General features: G+C 44.1%; 1 protein-coding gene across 14 annotated transcripts in view; it reads left to right on the forward strand.

Moving 5' to 3' along the window:
- DEPDC5 (DEP domain containing 5, GATOR1 subcomplex subunit) overlaps positions 1 to 18,067 on the forward strand; it is a 138,548-nt gene that overhangs the window by 70,166 nt on the left and 50,315 nt on the right. For 6 of the 14 annotated variants that reach the window (XM_059408904.1, XM_059408903.1, XM_059408906.1 and 3 more), the window contains 5 exons: positions 833 to 1,036; positions 2,970 to 3,105; positions 4,085 to 4,182; positions 14,206 to 14,271; positions 17,591 to 17,774. In XM_059408904.1, coding sequence (XP_059264887.1) covers positions 833 to 1,036; positions 2,970 to 3,105; positions 4,085 to 4,182; positions 14,206 to 14,271; positions 17,591 to 17,774 — 688 coding nt within the window. The remainder of the gene's footprint in view (positions 1 to 832; positions 1,037 to 2,969; positions 3,106 to 4,084; positions 4,183 to 14,205; positions 14,272 to 17,590; positions 17,775 to 18,067) is intronic. The other 8 variants (XM_059408905.1, XM_059408908.1, XM_059408909.1 and 5 more) reach the window with 3 other exon arrangements.

Genomic DNA, 18,067 nt, shown 5'->3' on the forward strand with positions numbered 1-18,067 from the left:
TTACATTCCTACCAATAGTGCAAGGGGTGGAATGAAGTTATTTGGCCCCAGCACAAAGGGGCTGTAGTCTCGTGTGCCTACACATTTGCTCTCTCTGCCAGGACCTTTCCTTCTGGACACCAAATATCTATTTTAAAAATTTTTTTTAAAGATTTTATTTATTTGACAGAGAGGGACATACAGCGAGAGAGGAAACACAAGCATGGGGATTGGAGAGGGAGAAGCAGGCTTCCTGCCAAGTAGGGAGCCCGATGAGGGGCTTGATCCCAGGACTCTGGGATCATGACCTGAGCTGAAGGCAGACGCTTAACAGACTGAGCCACCCAGGCGCCCCTCAAATATCTATTTTTATTGTTCCTTCCATATAGAATATACTCACCCTATCTCCCAGGGAATTGTTGCATTCAGCTCAAAGTATAAGGTCTCCCGCAGATGTGTGTGTGGTCCTCCCCACCAGGTTGTGGTGTGACTTCATTGGGCCAGTAATTTAGGAACCAGAATGCCCTTCTTTCAGGTATTTGTTTATTAAGAAAGCATGGGGGAGGGGCAATGGGAGAGGGAGAGAGAATTGCCCCACGCAGGGCTCAACTCTCAGGACGCTAGGGCCATGACCTGAGCTGAAATCAAGAGTCAGACCCCTTAAGTGACTGAGCCACCCAAGTGCCCTTCTCACAGGTATTTAAAAAGCGAATCAAATCAGTGATTTTACGTGTTTCTCTCACTCCCAACATGTATAATATCCAAGATTCTGGTCAGCTTGGCTGATTGCCTGCCCATCCCTGGTTTCACCATCATCTGTGGTTTCTCTTTGTGCCCCTACCATCACTGACAGATGTCCTGGAGAACATGATGGAGCCACCACAGCGAGACTCAAGTGCACCGGGGAGGTTCCACGTAGGCAGTGCGGAATCCATGCTGCATGTTCGACCCGGGGGATACACACCCCAGCGGGCACTCATTAACCCCTTTGCCCCCTCACGAATGCCCATGAAGCTTACCTCCAACAGAAGGCGCTGGATGCACACTTTTCCTGTGGGTAAGTTGGTTGCTCAGGAAAGAGCCGAGGCTGGGAGCTGCTGGTCCTGGTCCTTGTCACTAACCAACCATGTGGCTTGGTCAAGTATTTCAACTTGTCTACACCTCTGGTGCCCCACGCATGAGATGGGGATAACCATGGCCATTCTGCCTATCCCAGGGGTTCTTGTGAGGATTCTTGAGGGCACTCTTGGAAAGGGCCTTGTAACGACGGAGCTATGTAAACCTAAGGGCTTCTCATTTTTGTTTGCAAAGGACTGTACTTTGTCACCCGTCTTCTTTGTTAAGGTGATTGCCCCTCATTCTTGTTCATTCCTTCCTCTCCTAGCTCTCTCTCTGGATAGTGATATTATTGTCTTGCTTACACAGAAGTTAGGTTACTCTGTGTTCTCTCAGGGGTCTCTGACAACTGAAAAAAACAAAACAGGACATTTTTTGAGAAATGGGTGAACCTTCTTTTTTTAGTTCAAATAAGTAAAAAAAAAAGTGTAAAATAAGTGGGTTCTATTTTTTATAATGAGATGCTGTACAGAAATAAAATTGAACTACAACCATATACAAACCTATGTTGAAATTTACAAACATAATGAAAGAAGCCTGACATAAAGAAGTACATACTGTATGATTCCATTTAAATTAAGTTCAAAAGCAATCAAAACTTAAGAAAATTTTTTTCTTCAATTTCACTGTTTTTCCTAGCCCGTCCTCTTTGATCTGTGTTCTGTCCTACAGAGGATGACAGTAAGATTTTATAAAGCTGTGGCTAAAATTAAACCTCAGCTTAATGGGCTCTGACTGGGCTGGGAGGGAACAGATGCATTAAACTCCAGGGTTTTTTCATGGAGGCGATCCTGCTGAATGCCTGCACATGTCTAGTTATTTCCTTTTCACTTGCTTTTAGTGTTAAAAGTTGAATAAGTGAGAAGTGAATCTGGTTGTTTGGGATGTAATGGGGGTTCACTCCCAAACTCCTCTTTGACCCCCGTCTCCCTGCCATAATCAGTCGCATGGTTTGTTTCTTCCCGATGTCTCTTTCCCTACATTGTTATCCCCATGAGCTCCCTTCAAATTCTCTTACGAGAACTGTTGATGTTTGTTGTGTGACCTCTAGCTCTTCTTTCTCCCAACCATTAGGTGCACTTTCCTAATACAGGACTGTCCGGCCCCACTTCCTCTGTTTCCTCCTACTGCCTGCCCAGCCTGCTCATAGCTGAGGCCCTCCTTTGCCCAACTCCCCAACTTGGTGTCCCCTTGCTCTCATTCTCAGAGGTTCTGTTCTTCCCCAAGCCCATCTGGTGGTCTCCTGCTTGTCTTTTTGGCTCCTCCACATTTGCGATTTCATACACATTGTTTCTTCTGCCCAGGTAGTCACCCTGTCTTTCAGTTCCTGCTAACCTTGCTGAACATTCACCTCTGAAGCTTCTCCCTCCCCAGGAAGCATTTTATAGTAGATTTCACCCATGGTGATTTCTCTTCCGCCCACCCAATGTCTTTTCGGCACTTGCTCATCCTCTGCTGCTTAGAGTTACAGTTGTCACTGCCTTATGTGTTAACAGAGTCATTGGCATTTCACTTGTTGTGTTCTTTGTTTAGTTTGTGTTAGCCCTCCTGGGAGGGACCCTGTACTCCTATACATCAGAAGTTCTCCATGGTGTCTCAGCTTGACATGCATGAGACAGAGGCTCCTAATGTATTCTGAGGCTAAACAGGATGACAAATGTGAGGCCCCAAAGGAGGGTGAGTCCTGCTCAGAAGAGGAGATGTCCTTTTGGGAAGCTGGAGGGTCATGTGTGTAGTGTTGCCCTTGGAGTGCTCTCTTGACGGTCTCTCCCAGCACCCATGTCCCAGCAGCTGGCAAGAAGGAAGAATCAAGCTAAGTACAAAGCACTGGCTGTTGGGTGGGAATGATGCTCAGTGGATCTTTGTCTGGGTAGGACCATCCGGAGAGGCCATCCAGATCCATCACCAGACCCGGCAGAATATGGAGGAGCTGCAGGGCAGCGGGCAGAGGGACCCAACTCACTCCTCTGCAGAGCTGCTGGAGTTAGCGTATCATGAAGCAGCTGGAAGGTGAGGATGTGCGTAGGGCTCTAGAAGGTACCTTGAGAAACTCCCCAACACCTAGGACCATGGCTGAATAGTCTGCCAAATATTATGTTTCTATGACTTGAAGGGGCAGGATGAGATCAAACCTTTCCTTTGTCAGTGCCATTCCTTTCACTGGGCCAAGTGCAAAGCAAATAGCCTGACACTGTTGCCACATGTGTTACTCAGGCCCTGCTGTAGCTTTCATTCAAAGCATACTTTGTAAACCTCAAACATGAGCTTCATCTAAACCTTAGCCAAGGGTGAGACCGAGTGCTGAGGCAGGTGGTTCATGCTGCGTGTTTCAGGCAGTCTGTCTATGACTTTTGTCGTTTTGGTCACTGAGAAATTCCACTGTTGAGTTTAGAAGTTGTTTATGCTAAAAGCAGTGGAAATCAAGGCCTGCATTTATAGAGACAACTCTTCTGAACCTGGGCTATGAATGCGGTACAAAGCAGCCAAGAGAGTCAGTGCAGGAATAAAGTCAGTTAAGCCTTGACAAACATGAGCTGGGGGTGACCTCCAGCCTCACTGTTCCTCTGATGATTTGGAGACACTTGGCAAAGGGCAATCTTCGGCCCCGTTTTCAGTCACTTCGACATGCCATGGGTTGGATGAGATAGGGCAGGGCCTGACCCTCTTTATCAGCTTAAGTCACCTTACATCCTTCTGTCCATGTGAGCAGGGGAAGGCTGAGGACAAGAAAGGGCTGCCCTGTATGGCAGTTGGAGAGTAGTTTTGAGGGGGCAAGGGCAGGACAAACAGGCCACAGGGGAGGCCAGAGCTGGCCCACATACTGAGCACGGCAGCCTGGTAGCCTGTGATATGGCTCCCAGTTGTTGCCAGCCCATGTGGCCAGATATTCAGAGCTGTTTTTGATGAAAACTCCTGGGATACAGGGTAAGCAGGATGACAGAGGTGATGGTCTGCATTAAGCCAGGTGGCTGGGCTCTGTTCTCTGCAGGCACAGCACTTCCCGTCAGCCTGGTGACAGCATGTCCTTCTTGAACTTCAGTGGAACAGAAGAGCTTTCTGTCAGCCTGCTTAGCAGCAGTGGTGCAGGTAACCAGTCCAAGAGGTAACTTGGGATGCTTGGAGTTGCAGGCTCACATCTAGAAAAGACCTGGGGAACCAGAGAAGCAGGGCCAAGTCTATTCTGGGATCATTTCAGCCACGATTTTGGGTGACCTATTTAGAAGCAGTGCTATATAATGCATGGAATTAGAAATGGGCCGCATGTTACATTTTGAGCCAAGAACACATTGGTCAAGCCACATTTATCATTGGCCTGTCAGTGAGTCGTGACCAAGGGCTGCATATGAGCTTGGTGTGGAGGGTAACACCCTTGGTGTTGGATAGCAGGAGAAGCCTCTGCTCTCAAGGAGCTTCCAGATCTGGGAGTAGGGGCCTCACCCAGCAGCGTAAAAATAATCAGAAGAGGCCCAAAGTGAAACAGTGTGATTCCAGTTGTGCAATCAAAAAAGAGAAGGGTGGCATTTTTGCTTCGAGAAGTGGGCAAGCACCTCAGAGTTGAAGGCATAGAATTTGGTTACCTAGAGAGTTAGCAGGTGAGGGTTCTAGGTGGAAGTGGGGAGAGGATAAACTTATACAGGTTATATGATTTCTGGAAGCACTTGTATATCTCCCCTGTCATGCAGTCATCCTAGGAGGACATATGCTATTAAATTTTTTTTGCACATGGGGCAACTTACTGCCCAGAGGTGTAGAGATATTACATGAATCTCTCAAGCCCATGACCAGGTATCCTGACTCAAACTGCTGTTCGTCATTTCGACTACACTTTTCAGAGTACCATTAGGATGTAGGGGAGTAGGAGTTGGGATGGGTGAGCACAGATTTTGGAAGGCCTCACAGGACAGCTGTTGTTCAACATGAGTGTGAAAAACATTAAAACTTGGGGGTCAGGGTGGAAATGGGCTGCTCTTAGTTTTCTGTAACTAACTGCATTTCTATAACTTAGCTTATAGTGAAAGTGAAACTGTATGAGACTGGTTGTATGAAGTGTTATTTCCATTTGTTGGTTGCTTTATCCAACAATATTTCTAGAGGTCTGTGGCTAAGCATTGAAAAGCAGTTGGTAGTAAATGAATCCCTAAAGGATTATAATTAATTCATTTTCTTCCCTTCTTCCCTCCTTCCCGCCTTCCTTTCTTCCCTCTCTCTCTTTCTTTTATTCTTTCTCTTTAAATGAGAAAATGAACTGAGTAACAGTTTGGGGATAAGATATTTTTTATGCCTGCACTCAGGGTTCTGAAAATTTCACTGGGCTACCAGACTCCTGTGAAGTGCCTTCAGAACATCATAAAGGCAACCTTTCCATTTTGCTAAGCCAAGGGACCATTTTATAGGAACCTAGACTTTGAACTTCTCAGGCTGTTTGGAGTGGGTTGTACCAATGAGGACTGCTCTAGGATTCACAGGACTATAGTTTGACCTAGTTTTACTGGTGACCTGAAGCAAGGGGATTCTGGGTTCCAATGGCAACAACATTGAGATTTACCCTGACTAGTCTTGGAATGGTTCTGGGCCTGGGATAGAAAAGGTAGACCAGATGATTTCTCAGAAGATGAATCTTTTGGAAATTTGAAATCTACTTTGAGGAAAAAAGGAAGTTTCAGAGTCCTTATTTGGGGATGGTTGTGGAAGATCCTCTAATGACACCATCATGCTTGCACCTGATGGGCCTCTCTGCTTGGATGACTCCCGAGTACCTCATCCTTAGTGTACTGACAACGAAAATCATGTCTTGAGGTTCACCTACCCACTCTCCCTCTTCTGTTCCCTCCTTCTTCTGACTCTGGCCCCTCCCCTCCATTCTCAACTGCCATTGCTTTGGTTCAGAAATGACTCCTGTCAAATGACTCCTGTCATTTCTGGCCAGGATTATGATAGCAGCCTTCTAAGTGATCTTCCAGATCCTGTTCCTGTCCCCTCTGATTCATCTTCCTTGCTGTCACCAAGGACATAGTTCCAAATGCAAATTGATCAGCCATCCCTTCCCATGTATAAAACCCTCCCATGGTTCATAGCTCCTGCCTGCCTTGTGTCCTCATTTGTCACCACGTCCGCACATCACTGCATGGAGAAAGAACTCAGGCTGTCGACTCTTCGGATATGAGTCCTGACTCCACTTCTAATGAGCAATGAGGCACTCAGGCCAGTTAACCTCCATGTGTCTCACTTTCTTCTGTATCATTCAGTGTGATAATCCACATACGGTGGTTGGAATAGTGCCTGGCATGCTTGGGGTGTGCTCTGTGAATGAGAGCTGCCATTATTGGGTATGTTATGAGATGTGCATATGTTATATTCCAGCCATTGCTTGTGGCTCCTCCAAAGATCCTTGTCCTCTTATTCCTTTGCATGGATTAGTCTGCCTGCAGAATGCTTTTCCTCTATCTTCAGCCCTCATTCTCTCTGGCAGACATGAGCTCAGTCTTTATGATTCAAGCCCAACAATACCTTCTCTTTGAAGCCCCCCCTGGTGGTTCGCTCTCATCCCCAGGAGATGATAGACATGTTTCCACAGAGCTCCATATGCATAACGCAATTGTACTACTTGGCATATCATGATCTCTCTGTTTGTTTCTATGTCTGTCTCTGCACTAGACTGAAAGAACTTATCTTTATTCATTTTCTCTCCACAGTGTTTAGCACATTTATTGACAAATGAATTTGTGCTTCCACGATCAAGCTGCCATATGTGAGAAGCACATATGAAATTGAACAGCCCATGAAATTATTTTCTTTAATTGGTATGCAAGTGCATAATTACATAAATATGTTCTAGAATGTGTAGCTTCTTAGAGAAGGTGTGGGCTCCTTGGAGTCTTTATCTAGTCAGGATGAGAACGTTAAGTAGGATCATCCTTACCTTTGCCTGGTCTCTTTATGATTGGTAGCGTGTGTTTTCAAAGAGGCAAGAGGTCATTAGGAGGTAGACTGAAGGATTGGGCTCCTATAGGAATTGAATTCCCATCTTTGATCTTGTGCTTCCTGATCAATTATGTCAGCCAGCCACAGAAAGGATTAGGTAAAAATCATTCTAATTTTTATTACCATGTATAATAACCAATTAATGTCAGACCTATCAGGATATATCTTGAATCTTTCCATATGGTATCACTGCCACCAGTCCCAGCCCTGTCCAAGGTACCTTCATATTTTGCTTGACTGTTGCAGTATCCCACTAGCTGGTCTCTCAACTTCCTCCTTTTGTCCTTTCATGTAGTTTATTTCCAGCACAGCAATTCTGAGTGACCCTCTGAAAATAGAAGTTAGATCATGAAACTTCTGTGCACAAAACCCCCTGGGGCTTCCCAGTGCACTCAGATTAAAAGCCAAGGGTGTTATGGTAGCCAACAGAGCCCCCTGCCTCTTGGGACCCCATTGTTACTCTCAGACCTCATCTCCTCATTTCCCCTTGCACTTCAGTAAAGTGGTTTCCCAAATGTATGAGGCACACTCTGCATCTGAGGCACACTCTTGCTCATCCCTCTGCTCTGCTGTCATACTGAAGAGCTTTATGGGTAAGGTCTGCATGTCTGAGTTTGCCCAGGACAGCCCTGGTTTGAATTCACTGTCCTGTATAATTATTAATAGTGTCTCCTTTCACTCTTGAAGTTGTCCTGGATTGGATGATAAATGATATGGCCATCCTCCCCACAGCTTTTTCTATTCCTTCCATTAGGTCTTACCCAAATTGCCTCTCTCTACCCTGGTACTCCCCATCCATCTTCCATGCCTATTATTTCTCTAGAATACCACCTGTTATACTAGATCTTTTAATTTTGTATTTTTTATTGTGAGCTCCAACAAGTCAAGGATTGTTTCCCTCATGGCTGTATCTTCAGAACTTAAAACAGTTCCTGGCACATATCAGGTAGTTGAATGAATATTAAAAGCTTTCTGAGGTTAGCTTTTCCTCCACTGGAGAGTGCTTTTCTTTCCTGTCTTATAACCTTGTTGAACAATGAACTGGATGCCTTTTATTAAAGGCTTGGATAGTGTTTTTCTGCCTTGCTTGTTTTTGAAGTGACTTTCCTTTCAAACCATCCTCAATCTTCCTGGAATTTGGTTTGCTTTCTCAAAACCCACTATACTCTTACCTATTCCAGAAATATTTATTGAACTGTAGGCACTGTGCTAAGGCCTGAGAAGAAACAAAATAATTAAGGCACCAGTTCTCTTCACCTCAAGGAGCTCTGGCTCACCATTCACTTGCAATTCTGTTTGAAGCAGTTTTATGCAAGATGACAACCATGAAAGGGAAGCCCTCTTGTGGGGAGCTAGACCTAGTGGTTTACAGTGCAGTTTGAACATGTGACCTCTGCTACATTATGATATGATAGATGAAGTAGTGCCCCAGCCCTGTCCCTCATGGTCTTTAGAGTTTAGCCTTCAGTTCATCATCTGTATAATGGACATAAAGTTCTTCACCTTCATGCCTGCCTCACAGGGTTATTGTGAGGAGCAAAGGTAGATTGGGCTCCTTAAGGGCAAAATTGTTACAGTAGCTTCTCATCTGGGGACAAAGTGGGGTCTAACTAAACAACTAGTTATCTTTTTATTCATTAAAAGGTAGAAAAGAAACAGAACCTCATATGTGACCCCACCTTTACCTCCTGGGCTTGACAGTTTGCACCATCTGCAGGCACTCAAGCGTGACTCAGATTTTCTCCTGCCTTTGGACGTGATTCATCTGCAAGTCACGATTCACAGGAGTGGTGCCTCTGTGGGTTTCCCTCCTGGCCCTTTAGAATTTCATTTTAAGCATTGTTGCCTGGGGCTCATACCTGTACACTTCACTTGTTTTTCACCATGCTCCCCAGCAGGGACCAGGTGGTTGATGAGGTTGTGGAGACAATCTTTTTTTTTTTTTTTTGAGATTTTATTTATTTGAGAGAGAGAGAGCGAGACAGTGTGAACGAGCATAAGCAGGGGCCGGGGCAAAGGGAAGGGTAGAAGCAGACTCTCTGCTGAGCTGGGAGCCCACTGCGAGGCTTGATTCCAGGACTCTGGGATCATGACCTGAGCCAAAGACAGATGCTTAACCGACTGAGCCCCACAAGCAGCCTGGGGAGATCATTTTTATCCCTCTTGTTTCTTTAACTGGGCACCCATTTATAAGACTTGTCAGTCACTGTCATTCCCTTCCTTGGGGATAAGTGCTGTAGATGATTTTGGAAAAGAAAACAACTGGATGCCATGCTTTCTTTCCCTGTGGTATTGGGACTCAGAATCTGCAACTTGGTATTTGTGTTGAGTATTAGGTACATGTGGCAGCCCGATAGCTGAAGTAGAGAGGAAATCATAGCACATGGAAGCTGGAGTAAAGGCCCTCAGAGTCATTCATCCAGGCCAGGTTGGGATTTTTGTGGGTTAAGTTCCATCTCTGTACCCCAGGGAGGAGAAATGACTAGCCCCACGCACAGGTTTCTAGATGTCACCAGGGACCAGTTCTGAAGGCTCCACACTGATAACCTGTTTTGGCCTGAGGTTAGCAAGCAAAGGTTATGTTCATACTTCTTCTTCTTTTTAAAGATTTATTTATTTAATTTTGAAAGAGCGAGAACAAGCATGTGTGTGCCTACAAGCAGGCTGAGGGGCAGACAGAGAGGGAGAGAGAGACTCTTAAGTAGGCTCCCCGACGAGCGTAGAGCCCAATGTGGGGCTGTATCCCATGACCCTGAGATCATGACCCGAGCCAAAATCGAGAGTTGGATGCTCAACAGACTAAGCCACCGACATTCCCCAAAATTCAGATTTCTTGACTTTGAAGAGTTGTCAAAAGACAAAGCTAAGATGGCAATTTTCAGCATTGTTTCCCCAAGTTGAGTGAATATTTGACTTTGAATGTTGAGCGTAAGGTCTCATTCACAAATGTTAGGTTGGAGCAGAGCTAACTGACCATGAAGTGTCACCTTGGTCACCTTAAGTTGTGAGGCTGTCACATTCCAATAGCCAGTACATTTTATTGAAAGTAATATCTTAAAGTCAGAGCTGGTGGGAGCAGCAGTTCATTGGGCTTGAACTGCGAGAAAACTGTGTATAAAGAGCCTCATAAAGAGCACAAAATATCTTTCTTTTAATGTTTTTCATTGCTATTTTTTAAAATTAAAGTGTGTGTGTGTGTGTGAGATAAAAGGCTGGTGGCCTTAAATATGCTTTTGTCCAGTTCTACTTTTGGTCTAGAAGCCAGAGCTGCTCTGAGAATCCCTATTGGTTTGCCTCTTTGCACTCAAAGAATTGCCCAGGGGGAAACCGTTGAACTGTTTCTTTATTAGTGTAGGAATTTCAGTTCTCATAGACCCAGTCTGGATTTGGGTTTTCTTAAAAAAAATAGATGTATATGCTTTAATGACAAAAATTTAGCATCTCAATCTGTGAGGTAATGTATTTAATAATTTCCTGTTGCTCAGAATACATTTGTGAATGAGATACTTTGAGGTGGCTGGTTTTATACCAGTTGCCTTCATACTGGTTCTCAGGCTGAACAAGAAAATCCACTTTGTGGCTTTTTTTAAAAAAATATTTTATTTATTTATTTGAGAGACAGAGTGAACACGAGCAGGGGGAAGGGCAGAGGGAGAGGGAGAGGGAGAAGCAGGCTTCCCACTGAGCAGGGAGTCCAACTTGGACTCCTAGGATCATGACCTGAGCCAGAAGCAGACATTTAGCTGTCTGAGCCACCCAGGTGCCCTCACCTCTTTGCTTCTTAAGAGCCATGCTTTGTGTTGCATGAAGATGGATGTTATCAGCTAATATCGCTTTTTCAGAAAATTTAGCTTCAAATGGCTTTTGGCTATTGACAAAGAACAGCTAACATTTTCAATAGCCGAAAACTGGTGCCCCAGATGGAGAGTCAGGAAATGAAACATCTGTAGAGTTGAGCAGAGTCTAAAAGCATCTTTCCCCTATTTACTGTGTGATCTTCCCTAAGTTAATTCTCTTCTCTGAGCTTCAGTGTGTCCGTACAAAAGGAATAGTACCTACTTCATACCTGCCTCGTAGCAGGCGTTTGAATAAAATGAAACACTGAATTTGTCTGACTTAGTAAGTTTTATCTCCTTATTCTGATGACTAGAAATTAAAAAAACGAAAAATCTGCTGAAGGCAGTTCCAAAAAAAGAAGTCCTAAAACTGTTTTGGTCAAGTGCCATCATCTTTCTAAATTTAAAAAAATGTTTTAATTTTAGAGGCGCCTGGGTGGCTCAGTCAGTTAAGCATCTGTCTCCTGCTCAGGTCATGATCCCAGGGTCCTGGGATTGAGCCCCAGGAGCTTGCTTCTCCCTCTCTCTCTGCCATTCCCCCTGCTCGTGTGCACTGTCAAATAAATTTTTTGAAAGTACTAATTTTAAAATTCATACAGTACAATTCATTCTTTTTAGTGTACAGTTCTGTGAATTTTTAACAAATGTGTACAGTCATAAAACTACTAACAAACACATCAAGCAAGATACAGAACACTTCCATTATGCTCCCCCGCCAATTCTTTGTGTGTGGCCCCTTTGTATACAACCCCACCCCCTGTCCACTGGCAACCCCACTGATCTGTTCTCTGTCCCTCTAGTTTGGTCTTGTCCCAGCATGCCATGCACATGAATCATACAGTACGTAGCTTTTTGAGCCTTGCTGCTTTTATTCAGTGTATAATGATTTGAGATTCATCCAAGTTGTTAAATGTTCATTACTTTTTATTGCAGAATTGCATTCCATTGTATGAATGTATTAATTTGTTTATCCCTTCACTAGTTGCAAGATATTTGGGGTGTTTCCAGGTTTTGGCAACTATGAATAAAGCCGCCATTTACAGAACAGGTTTTTGTAAACATTGGTTTTTTTTTTTTCTCTTGAGTAATTTCCTAGGCATGAATTGCTGGGTCAGATGGTAAATATCTTTTTAACTTTTATTATTATTATTTTAAAAATATTTTATTTATTTATCTTTAGAGAGCATGTGTGTGCCTGCAAGCAGGGAGAGGAGAAGGGGAGAGAGTAGGAGGGGAAAAGAGTCTCAAGCTGACTCTGCCCTGAGTGTGGAGTCTCATTTGGGGCTCGATCTCACAACCTGAAATCACAACCTGAGCTGAAACTCAGGAGTCCAGCACTCAACTGACTGAGTTATCCAGGCGCCCCATTAATTTTACTTTTTTTTTTTTTTTTGCCAAATTTTCTTTGTTCATTCATTCATTCTTTTTTTTATTAATTATTTTTATTAACATATAATGTATTATTTGTCCCAGGGATTCAGGTCTTTGAATCGTAAGGCTTCAACATTTCACAGCACTCACCATATCACATACCGTCCCCAATGTCCATAACCCAGCCACCCTATCCCTCCCCCCACTGCCCCCAGCAACCCTCAGTTTGTTTAGTGAGATTGAGTCTCCCTCCCGATCCCATTTTGTTTCATTTTTTTCCTTCCCTCCCCCCCAGACCTCCCACCCTGCCTCTCAAATTCCTCATATCAGAGAGATTAATTTTACTTTTTTTTTAAAGTTGATTTTTTTTTAGTAATCTCTACACCCAACATGGGACTCAGACTCAGGACCCCGAGATCAAGAATTGCGTGCTTCTTGGGGCGCCTGGGTGGCTCAGTGGGTTAAGTCGCTGCCTTCGGCTCAGGTCATGATCTCGCGTCCCGGGATCAAGCCCTGCATCGGGCTCTCTGCTTGGCAGGGAGCCTGCTTCCTCCTCTCTCTCTCTCTCTGCCTGCCTCTCTGCCTACTTGTGATCTCTGTCAAATAAATAAATAAAATCTTTAAAAAAAAAAAAAAAAAAGAATTGCGTGCTTCTCCAGCTGAGTCAGCCAGGAGCCCCTGTCTGGTTTGTTTGTTTGTTTGTTTTTTTTTTGGTCTGTTTAACTTTTAAAGAAACCAACTTTTTCCCAAAGTGGTGCACCATTCTGCATTTCTACCACCAATGTGTAAGGTTTTCCATGGCTCCACATCCATATTCACACTTGGCATGACTTGTCATTCTAGACATTGTGAGAGGTCTGTAGAGGTAATTTCTCTTATGGCTGAGGATGTTGAGCATCGTCTCCTGTGCTTTTTTACCTTCTGAATATGTTTGGTGAAGTCTTCAAATCTTTGGCCCAATTTCTCTTCAGGTTATTTTATTCTTGTTCTTGAGTTTTGAGGTCTCTATATATTCAGGGTCAGGTCCTTTGCCAGGTAAGTGATTTGCAGATGCTCTCTCCCATATCGTGGCTTGTCTTTTCAGAGATTCCATAAGGGATTTATACATATTTATTCTTGTTATAAAAGAGTCACATGACACACAATATCTAGAATAAAAAATACGAGTTCTGGTTTACCTCCCAGTACCTCTTCCACCTTTTTCTTGCAGATAGCCACTGTTGACAGTTGGGTGAGGATTTTTTCAATCTTTTTTAAAGTATCATAATTTTCTAGTAAATATATATTTAGAAAGGGACCTTTAAATATTGATATGTACTTTAAAATTAATTCTGTTACTTTTCAGGCAATAAGTTGCATTTCAAAGAATCTTTCTGTTTTTCCTTTCAGACCCCCTATAGGGAAAATCATTGTTTTTCCTTAAAGTGGTGAGTTTTGATGTGTCCTAGGTCATATTCCAGAAAACCAAGATTTGGAGAAGAAAAATCCAGATGATAAGGATGACTGATGAGTGAAATGAACTTTAAGTGGGTCATTTTATATTTGCTAAAGTTTTCTCCAGTTAGTTGAAATGACTGAAATGTGGCCATTTTCTTAAAATAAGTGGTGGGTTGCTTTTTGCCAGTGTGTGTGTGTGTGTCTGTGTGTGTGCATGCACATGTATGTGAATGCTAACTGTCATTGGGCGAAGAGTGGTATTGATAATCTCAGAGTAAAGTTTTGGCTTATTTTCAAGTTTTAGATTGTTCATTTTTCTTGGATTGACTCTTTTATGCTATTTGAAATATTCAGCATAAAACTTGTACTTGATTCACATTTTTATTTTTAGCTATAACTTTGGGCTCTTTCAACCATAACTGGCCATAACATTTTTTCTGCAGAATGAGCCTTATTAAAACAACCTGTTTTCATCTTTCCATAGGTATGAATCCTAGGACTCAGAATAAGGATTCCCTAGAGGACAGTGTTTCTACCTCTCCAGACCCAAGTAAGAGGGGGCAGCTGATTAGGGTGGGGTCAGGGTGGAGGTGATCAGAGCATAAGGAAACAAGGGGAACCCTATAGGCAGTCTACACATCTCTGGGGTACCAGAAGGCAGTGTGGTAAGGGAATACTCGGCAGCCTCTCCAATGGAAAGTGAGAGGGCCCAGATAACCTGTTCTGGAATGTGATTCAGGGCATGTGGGAAGGGTAACGGAATTCCCATGAGGTCCTTATGCTGGTCCAGAGCTGGCCTTAGCCCTTAAAGGCTCTGTGATGGCTCTGGGGAACAAAGGAATAAGAGGGACTGGAATTGTTTATATACCTGTAGTTGAAATTGTTTGACTGGGTTGCATTTTTTAAAAAATCATATTTATCTGTTGAAACATCTGTGCAGGAAGAACACATCTCAATATCTGTAACAGCGTAAATCCTACCACCTGATTGACTTTATTTTACTTAGCTATAACCAGTAGAGATATATTATTGAGTCTTTTTCCCCTGGCTTATGATTAACATAATAATCATTTTGCTTTTTCTTCAGCCCCTCCTACCTCCCACCCCCCACCGCCCTTTTTTGAAGATTTTATTTCTTTGTCAGAGAGAGAGTGAGAGCAAGCACAGGCAGGGGGAGAGGCAGGCAGAGCAGGCAGAGGAAGAAGTAGGCTCTTGGCTGAGCAAGGAGCCCCATGTGGGACTCGATGCCAGGATTCTAGGATCATGACCTGAGCAGTGGATTAACCAACTGAGCCACCCAGCCTCTTCAGGGCCCTTTTTAATAGCAGTGTTAATAGCAGTGTTAAACACATTACATCCCAGTTTGAATAATCATTCATTATTGGTGACCATCTGGGTGGTTTCTAGTTTCTTAGCCATAATGTAGAATGCAGGTGTAATGCATGATGCAGTGGGTATAGCTTTTCTTTCCCTTCACATCCTTAGAATATATTTTCCCCAAAGTACAGTTGGCAGGCTGATTATTTTCCAGAAAGCTTCCAGCAATGAATAGATGAACCTGTTACTTCTGTACAACCCTAGGACTGGGTTTTGTAATCCATGTTTATCATTGTTAATGGTTTTGATGTGGGTCCTCCTCAAAGGCCCTCTTTATAGGGCCTGAAGTTGCTGGAGTTAGAAAAGAGACCACAGTCTTTTCCCAGGGAAAGAACACCATTAAACTAAGAATCAGGAGCTTTCTCACCGTGGGATTTGGGACCATGCATTTGAATTCTCTGTGTCTTGGTGTGTGCCCAGCAGAAAACATTTCTGAAAGATGTTCATGATCCTGAGGGATAGGACTCTAACGAGAGCCAGAACAATCTAAGAGGGCATGAAGATACAACTGCCTTGTGCTTCTGGCTTCCCACTGTGGTTTTGGTCTGGTGTCTTCCTTCTGCTCTTGGTCCTAACAAGAAAGTAGAAACAAACTCACCCCTTCATCTGCCATTTAGGGAAATTGGGGTGATCAGTTAGGCTCTTTTGGGTTGTGTTTTCAATTCTGGAAGTGTTAATAAGTTAACGAGGCCTATGTATAGTTAGACTCGTAGAATGAGTGTGGAATGGTGGTTACTAGGGGTGTGAGGAGAGGCAGACATGGGGAGGTGCTGATCAGTGGTGTAAAGTTCCAGTTATGCATGATGAATAATTCTAGAGACCCGTACAGCACTGTGCCCAAGTTAACAATATTGTGTAGTACATTTTAAAAAAATTTTTTTTAATTTATTTATTTGACAGAGAGAAATGACAAGTAGATGGAGAGGAAGGCAGAGAGAGAGAGAGAGAGAGGGAAGCAGGCTCCCTGTCGAGCAGAGAGCCCGATGCGGGACTACATCCCAGGACCCTGAGATGATGACCTGAGCCGAAGGCAGTGGCTTAACCCACTGAGCCACCCAGGCGCCCCACATTTAAACATTTTTAAAGAGAGTTCCCATGTTAAGTGAGCTTACCACAGTAAGATAGAATTCAAACACACAAACAAAATACTCAGACTTGTGTAGACCTTGGAGTTAGGCCTCTTGCAGGTCAAATCCTCTTTCCCAAGGCGGTGGCTACATGGGGCTTGTCTCCCACTATGACTTAGCATACGGGTCCTTTTCTTGTCCTTTAACTCTGCTTAAATGGGACTCTGTTGTATTGGCTAGTATGTGTGTCTCTGTCACTGCATGGTGGGAAGATCCCTAAGCAGAGAGGCTTCTGATCGAGTAACCTCTGGGAGGTTTGGCCTGGCCAGGTGTTTAAAGGGGTTGATGGTATTGCAGTCCCTGCTCCAGGGTGGCCATGTGAGGGCTGATGAGACAACAGGGGTGTATCGCGCTGTGAGCCACATTAGCACTGTACAAAAGATACAGTGTTGAAGGCGTCCCTTGCTTGAGACTCAGAGGCAAAGAAAGGCATGGAGTGTTTCTGTTTCCTATTGCTCCCTTGTCTAGAGATTTGAAAAATAATCTTTGCTTAAATTATTTAAAGAGATAACTGCCCTATTACCTTGATTAGTGATTCTCAACTGGGGAAGGATTTTTGCTCCCCAGGGGGATATGTGGCAACAACTGCGGACATTCTCGGTATTTACACCCAGGAGATGCCACTGGCATCTAGTAAGTACAGTCCAGGAATGCTGTCCAACATCCTGTAATACAAAACACAGCCCCCCATGACAAGGGATTACCCAGTCCAAAATGTCAGTGGTGCCAAGGTGAAGAAACCCTGCTTTAACCAAAGATCAGGCAATTCAGGGCAGACCCGTGTGATTGGGCCCACTCTGCTGATTGCAGCTTTCCTTTCTAGATCATTAAACTCTGTCTCTTGAAGTCCTGGCCTTGTAACTTTCCCAGACATCCTTCTTTGACTTCTCCTACCCTTTTGGATCTGTGGCTTACTTTTGCAATTCTGGAAGTATTCCTCAATTCTGCTACCATGTGCTCTTCGCTCCCAAATCAGGCTGAGCTCTTCTTTCCCCACCAGCCACTCTGTAGTCCTCCAGAGAGGCTCTGGCTGGAACTCTTGGAATGTTGATTTGCTTTGACATGTAACTCTGCCTGCGCTGCCCTGCAGTAACCTCACTGGCATTGTGGCTGTAGCTTAAGATCAGCAGAAAATGAGTACCAGCTGTGAATCCCATTTGCATGATGGGATTGGAGGAGCATGTGCACTGCATTGTCTAACAAACTCTGTTTCTCTCTTTCTCCCCCCCACCCCTTACCTTCTTCATCCCCTTTCCTGGCCATTTTGTCACTGTTCACTGTGAACTCCTTCCCCTCCTGCCCCGCCCATGTCCCACACCTGCCCTGGTGACCACACGTGCCTTTCTCCTCTGTTACACGAGGCAGTTCTGACACTGTCTGCTCCCCCTGTAGTGCCAGGCTTCTGTTGCACAGTTGGAGTGGACTGGAAATCTCTCACTACTCCGGCGTGCCTCCCCCTCACCACCGACTACTTCCCCGACCGCCAGGGCCTGCAGAACGACTACACGGAGGGCTGTTATGATCTCCTTCCAGAAGCAGACATCGACAGGTTGGTGTCAGAGGAGGGTTTTGGATGCGTGTCCAAACACTGCATTCTCAAACCTATGTCTTCCTTTTCTGTTCAGAGAATTTCATGAAGTAAGAACTGTCCTTTTTTTTCTTTAGGGTTCTGTGTACATGCCTTCTCTAACCATTTCTCCTCATGGGTGCTTTCTCACATTTTTCTGTGGCAATTGCTCTGGACCCACTAGATAGGATCTTTTTTTCCTAAGATTAGCTATCTGAGCTATTCTAGGAACAGCTGTTAGCTATTCCCTGCCTTCTTCCTCTGCGTCTTTGAAA

The sequence above is a fragment of the Mustela nigripes genome, chromosome 8 (genome assembly GCF_022355385.1).
Source record: "Mustela nigripes isolate SB6536 chromosome 8, MUSNIG.SB6536, whole genome shotgun sequence".
NCBI classification, from domain to species: domain Eukaryota; kingdom Metazoa; phylum Chordata; class Mammalia; order Carnivora; family Mustelidae; genus Mustela; species Mustela nigripes.